The sequence below is a fragment of the Azolla caroliniana genome, unplaced genomic scaffold (genome assembly GCF_043228905.1).
Source record: "Azolla caroliniana isolate FFs.n. ecotype wild unplaced genomic scaffold, voAzoCaro1.0.p SCAF_6, whole genome shotgun sequence".
Taxonomy (NCBI): domain Eukaryota; kingdom Viridiplantae; phylum Streptophyta; class Polypodiopsida; order Salviniales; family Salviniaceae; genus Azolla; species Azolla caroliniana.
In genome coordinates, this window is record NW_028230441.1 from 4,092,341 (window position 1) to 4,098,766 (window position 6,426).

General features: G+C 36.9%; 1 protein-coding gene across 1 annotated transcript; it reads right to left on the bottom strand.

The window, feature by feature from the left end:
• Positions 1–2,686: 2,686 nt before the first annotated feature.
• On the bottom strand, positions 2,687–6,426 carry LOC147862673 (Leucine-rich repeat (LRR) family protein). Its single transcript, XM_087321397.1, has 6 exons — positions 6,096–6,426; positions 5,253–5,407; positions 4,925–5,142; positions 4,167–4,779; positions 3,520–4,074; positions 2,687–2,948 (listed from the first exon to the last, which is right to left on the bottom strand). The coding sequence occupies exons 1-6, from the start codon at positions 6,380–6,382 to the stop codon at positions 2,806–2,808; spliced, it is 1,971 nt and encodes a 656-aa protein (XP_087177523.1). The 5' UTR covers positions 6,383–6,426; the 3' UTR covers positions 2,687–2,805.

Here is a 6,426-nt window from a genome sequence, read left to right on the forward strand (position 1 = left end):
CAGACTTGGGGGCAGCATTTCATGTCTCCTCCTTCCCAAATGCATCCTCTAACCTCTCTCTCACACACACCTTGGATTTTCACCGAGAGACATGAGTGAGTTCAAATGATGGTTCGGACGTCCCTCTCTGTCACATCTTGGGCCCCCTCGCGAGTTCTACGACCCAACTTTGTACAAGAGACAATATCGTATGTACGTTCATTTCCAATTGCTTGGCGAGCTTGAATTCCAGTTACTTGGCTGCTTGGGTAGCGAGATTCTAATCTATACGTTAGCGATGTAACTTCTTACCCCATGAACTCACCATAGATGTTAATGTTTTCTCCCAACTATTTTGAATCTATAGATTATGCTAATTGTGGATCGCTTTTTGGCGGCTTCAAGTGTCGCCACATCTTACCATGCGCCCAGGCAGGTTCCTTTGAGTCTAGGATAATCAAAGTTTAATCAACCATGATTTGGAAACACCTCTTTATTACAATTGTAGTGAACTTAGGTTAGGTTGGTTTTCCACCCAAACACAAGAGGGGATATCAACCAAAATTTCATTCTTTACAACTTATATTTGCCAACTCATAAGGAATATTGATTTGCTCAATTGATGCAAAGATCTATCATGAATTGGAAACACCTCTCTTGTTACTATTTTTGTGAATTTGGATTATGTTGATTATCCACCCAAAACAACATGGAATATCAATCAAAATTTCATTCATTGGGACTTGTATTCACCAACTCATAAGGAATATGATTTCCTCAATTGATACAATGATCTATCATAGGCTACTCAAATTGCAGTCAAGTTTTTAGTTTGTCGGTATTTGTTGTCATACACAATATTAATGTGTTTTACACTCATATTATTCATTCTTTACTACATCTCCCCTACCCAAAACAAACATACACATGTAAACTTATCAAATGCCCCACATGCATCAAAGGCAAAGGGGCATATTTATGGATAGAATTACATGTTATCCGTGGATTGGGAATTGTTTGTCACTTCATTACCACCACACAAATTGCATTAAGATGTTATACATTAGAACAATGATAAAACACTTGCAAATGCATGATCAACAATTTGATTATGCAGATATTCAAATAGATTAATTGAAATTTTAGAATGATGATCAATACAACGTAAGTAGAGTAACAATTAAATCTATAAAAGATTGTAAAAGTCATTTATAACACTAAAAGAGTAAGAGGATTACATATTTAGGTTGATAACCATTAAATTTACATAAAAGATCTACAACGTATTCTTGAGGTCCAAATATAAAACAAGACATATATGTTAAATCACAATGTGGAAGTATTACATCATCCATCAATACAAGAGAGGCTTGGTGTGCTCTCAAGTTATTAATGATAAAATCATAAGGTTACTCTATTGAAATTCTAATATTCAAATATCATAAACGTAGTCATGTAATAGTGAGGTTTATGCTTTGCAGGTTCTAACTCTTGAGCAATGGCTATAGCCTATAACATTGTGTTCATTGTAAAAACTAATTACAATGCAAGATTCAGGCACACTAACAACTTGTTGCTAAGAAAATGGATTTAAAATACAATACCATTCCCTTAAACTGAAACACTACTAAAAAAGAGGTTTATCAATTTTGCTCATAAGATGATAAGTTTACTAAACAAAATAAAATCTCAAGAATAGTCTGGGTCGATCTTTGTTGATAAACAATCTGACAGTAAAGATTTTAATAATAATAATTTAGACTCTGATATTTGTGACATAATCTGTGCAAAACGAAATATTTGTCTATGCTTAATATAACATATGAAGATAATAAAAGAGCTACATGTATAACATTCCATAATATTTTGTAGATATAACTAGAAATCTTTGAGTGAACCTTATTTCACTTATTGGAATCTATCCCAACTTAATCTAGGCAATACAATTATAGCCCCTAATATCAGCATGACCTATTTTATTGATCACTCTCTAAAAAATGTTGCATAGTTCTGGACATTGGATTTAGTTTTCCAAAGTGATCTTAAGAATGGTTACCAAACCCCAAAATGTATTTTTCTTTTCATATTTCCTTTATGTAGTCAATGTTGTACCTCTTGTTACTAGCAAATGAACACAAATTCAATCTTAATATATCTAAGTTGGGATTTAAATCTAATAACATTTTCCCTCAGCTAATAAAGTTAACCAAAAATTTACCTTTTAATCAACCGCCATGTTGGAATTTACAAATTTACTTTTCCATTTCATGAGGAATATACCAATGAAGTCACATAGTCAGCCTACATAATTTGCCATTGGTATTTTTTTGGTTTTTTGTTTTATTTTTCAAACTTGGGGTCAGATGCATCCACCTTGCTTACAAAGTAGCTTAAATTATATGACCTGTTGAACAATGTTTGCAGCAGATAAATAGCACCTACTGAGAGTGATTTGATGCCCAAAGACTGTTATGTATCACAATTTTTGTAAGTCCACCTGTGTGGATGCTGTAATTAGGGTCACCATACGCAAAGAGAAATTGTTCAATTGGATCTTTATATGGATGTTTCCGGAGATTTCCAATGCTTAGCTGTGTTGACATTGCAGTGTTTCCTTGATGTTATGCAGTAATGCATCATGGCTTGCTCTGGTGGAAAATATCATTGGTTTCTCTGATGGAAAATATCATTGGTTTCATTCACCCTGACGTATATTACACATGAAATTTTGATCCCAACAATAAAATCTGCACATATATTTACATATCATTTCGAAAATGTCGAAATTGCTCCCAACCCCCAGCCCCCTTTCTCTCTGTGATATTTTCATGGTAGCCCTAGATTAATAGCTTCTAGACTCGATAAGCCACAACATATATCGCTAAGATCAAGTATCCCCAGCTGTTGAGATCGAGGCTCAGACCCGCGAAGGCAAAGCAAATCTGATTTTGTATATTTGATGCGTTCATCTGTCATAGCAGAAAACACAATGTCACTTTCAGCTTCTCAAATATAGGGAAAAGAATCTCGTTGCATATAGAAGTAGGGAATGCTAAATGAAATTCACATATCCAGTGATGTAACAAAATCTATGCTCATTGAGATTAACTGTACAACCATTTCATCTTCGAGTGCAGAATGGTTGTGTGAGCTTTATGGGAAAAACTCTGAAATATCCCTGCCTTTTCATTTATTTCCCCAAATGACCTAAAGTTCTCATTATTTCCCCCAAACAACATTGCCACGTCCCCAAAAGACAGAAATAGGCCATGTAGTAAACATATAATTTCCCGAACAGCAACTGCGGGACTATCAGCATTTGAAATCTACTTCATTGCTACAATCCCACAAATCCCTCACTAAACAGGATTTACAGAAAGATAATTTATATGATCGTAAAAAATTCCATGATTTTTCTTTTAGCATGGAGAGCTTTATTTGATTCCTGTCTTTACCAGACAATTGAACATGAAAAAGTGTAAGGAATTACATAGTGATTCTTAACAAATTAAAACACGCATTGGAGTTGAGATGGCATACCTACAACCACCTCAAAAGCTTTGGTCTTCTTCTGATGATCAATCTTGTCCACATTCAATCGTGAAGGGGATTTTTCTTTACCATAATTTGTTTGTTTTAATCGTGACTCCCCCTTGATTTCTGATTCTTTGGATAAACCAGATTTTGTAGCTCCCCATGCATTTGATAGAAGTGCATGTCTTAGTATAATGCCTCTATGAACCTCATGGAACTGAAGCAGTGCTTTCCTTGTGAGAAGCCAGCAATCCAAAAGGGAAAGCTCCTTCAATAATACAGGAGTTTTGAAGCTCAGAATCCCTGAATCTGTCAGCATTGCTCCTTCTATGCTGAGTGAAACAAGTTTCTTGAGAGCTGAAAGATAGTGTAAGGCATAATCTGACAAACGCTCACTTCGCAAATGCAAATGTGTTAGTTCGTGTAAACGGGTAAACCCTTGGCAAGCTTCATCAGAAAGAAGGGTATTCCTTAGATTTAGAAACGTCAAACATTGGAGTTGTTGAATGGAGATAAATGATATATTGTTTGAAGTTTTTCCATTTACCTCTGCATTAAATCCTGTAATACATGCCCACATAAAATTGTTCAATGTAATCATATACATATACCACATAGACATGTTAGCACTATGGAAAAAAACTATCTTTTACCTTTGACATTTGTATAGCTCAGATCAATTCTCTTCAAGGACATCATCAGTTGCAAAAATGTGAAGACAGAATCGTCGACCTCTGTGCCGCTAAGTATTATTTGCTCAACCTTGGGTAAATGGCGAGCAAGAATGCCTATTCCTTCTGAATCCACCTTGCAACCACTCAAATCAAGCTGTTTCAGTTTAAACCCTATCCTTGCAACTGTCTTCATTGCCTCATTGTCAGCAATAGTTCCAGCGAGATTCAAAACTTCAAGCTTCCATTTTCCATCCAGAAACTCTAAGTCTTTCAAATATGATGATGAAAAGTCAATCAACAACAAATTACTTGTCCACTGGCCAGAAAACACTTCTGAAGGATTTGAAATATTTGCCCCAGACAAGTAAAGTTCTTCAAGAATTCCTTCCAAACCCTCCCAATCCTCAAAGATTGAAACAATAGTACAGTTTGCCATGTTGAGGTGCTTGAGTGATTGCAAAGCTGGGAGTTTGGTGACATTAGTCCATGCTAAGTTAAGGTGTCTCAATTTTGGAAACCCTTTTAGACTCATCATCCCCTGATTTGAGACATTACTTCCCCAGATATCAAGGTTTTCAAGTTCAGTCAAATCCTGCATGTTTATAAAAAAAATTGATTACAGCCCCACATCAGAAAAACAAGTGCTTACCACAGAAAGGAAGAAAGATATATTGACATCCCTTAAGAATCTGAGATGAACTATGAGACTGATCAAGAGGTTACTGAGAGAATCTTACACGTAGAGAAATGAGGACAGTGTCAGTCACAGGAAGACCTCCCAAATCTAGAGATGTGAGACCTTTTAAGGATGATAGCCCCATAAGACCTTTTGTCGTTACTTTTGTCTCTGACAACCCTAGTTTCTTCAGGTTTACCATGCACAACAAGTGTGACAACCCTTCATCAGTAATTTTAGGACAAGAAGATATATTAAGCTCCTCTAAGGTCCCTATTTCTGTAATGAACACCAGAAACAGCTTTCAGTGCACATAGATACGCACAGGCATCAACTATGAATTCACATTATCCATACAAACATCTGACAGATGTGTGTGGTTAGCATGCCTTTTAGAAATGAGACTGCAAAATTTGAGAGAGACTTGCATTTTGCTGCTTCCAGAACTCGTAAACATCGGAAATTTTGAAAATAAGCTGTCCACTCAGCATCCACACTGGCTTCGCCAGACACGTTAACCTCTTCAAGACTATATTGGAAGAGCCTTCATGAAGAAAAATGGCAACTTGTGAGATCGTCACAGAATTTGCCCTTAGCGTAGATAATAGCTATATATAGAAATTAAAAAAGTTCTTATATTGAGGACATGAGGATGCTATCAATGAGAGACCGCTTCTATTACGATATCTATGAGGAGTTTCTTCAGGTTTTGGCTACATTAATACAAGATAATAGTTCTTATATAAGGGGGCTGGGTGATACCTATGGGATATAGCTTCGCTTGTGAAATCGTAAAATATGTTCAAAATGTAGATGTTAGCTGAATATATAGATACATAGATAGATATAGATATGTAATTACCACAACATGATAATCATTCTCTAGAGATCAAATTTCCAAAGTCTTGATTAACTATCTAAAGAAATAACAAGATGGATGAATCTGCCAATGCTGCCCAAATATTTGTAAAAGAAACAAAGACAGACCGGTGCACTGCCGATTTGCCAAATTTGATTAACAATTGTCTACCAAAGAAAACAAAAACAGAAGTATATCTAATGAAACCTAGATCGATGAGTTTTCACATAAGAAAAACAAATCAACGTGAATTGACGGATGCACAAATGCAGATCTGTGGAATCATGCCTAGAAAACAGCAAGCGCAGTTTTTGCATTTTCCGAAGAACAAAGGAAAGAGATGTATGGAGAGGAATCAGAGAGATCCACTTACTCGAGCAATGGAGGATTGGTAAGCAGAGAGGATCGAGTGAGGAGGAGGTGGAAGAGAGTGTGAGAGAGGTGAGATGGCAAGCATTCTAAGCTCCGCTTCTGTCGTTTCCACACATCAACGCTGCGGGAGGCCACGTCCAGGCACATCTCGGAAAGGCTGGGAGGAGGAGGAGGAGGAGGAGGAGGAGGAGAAGCATCGACGGCACCATAGCCCATCTCTTCCATAGCCTCTGTGTCTGTGTCTGTGTCTGTGTCTGTGTCTGTGTCTGTCTCGTCAGGATGGCCCATCGCGGCGATAGCTTCAGCCGCCAGGATCAGACCCGGGCAGGGCT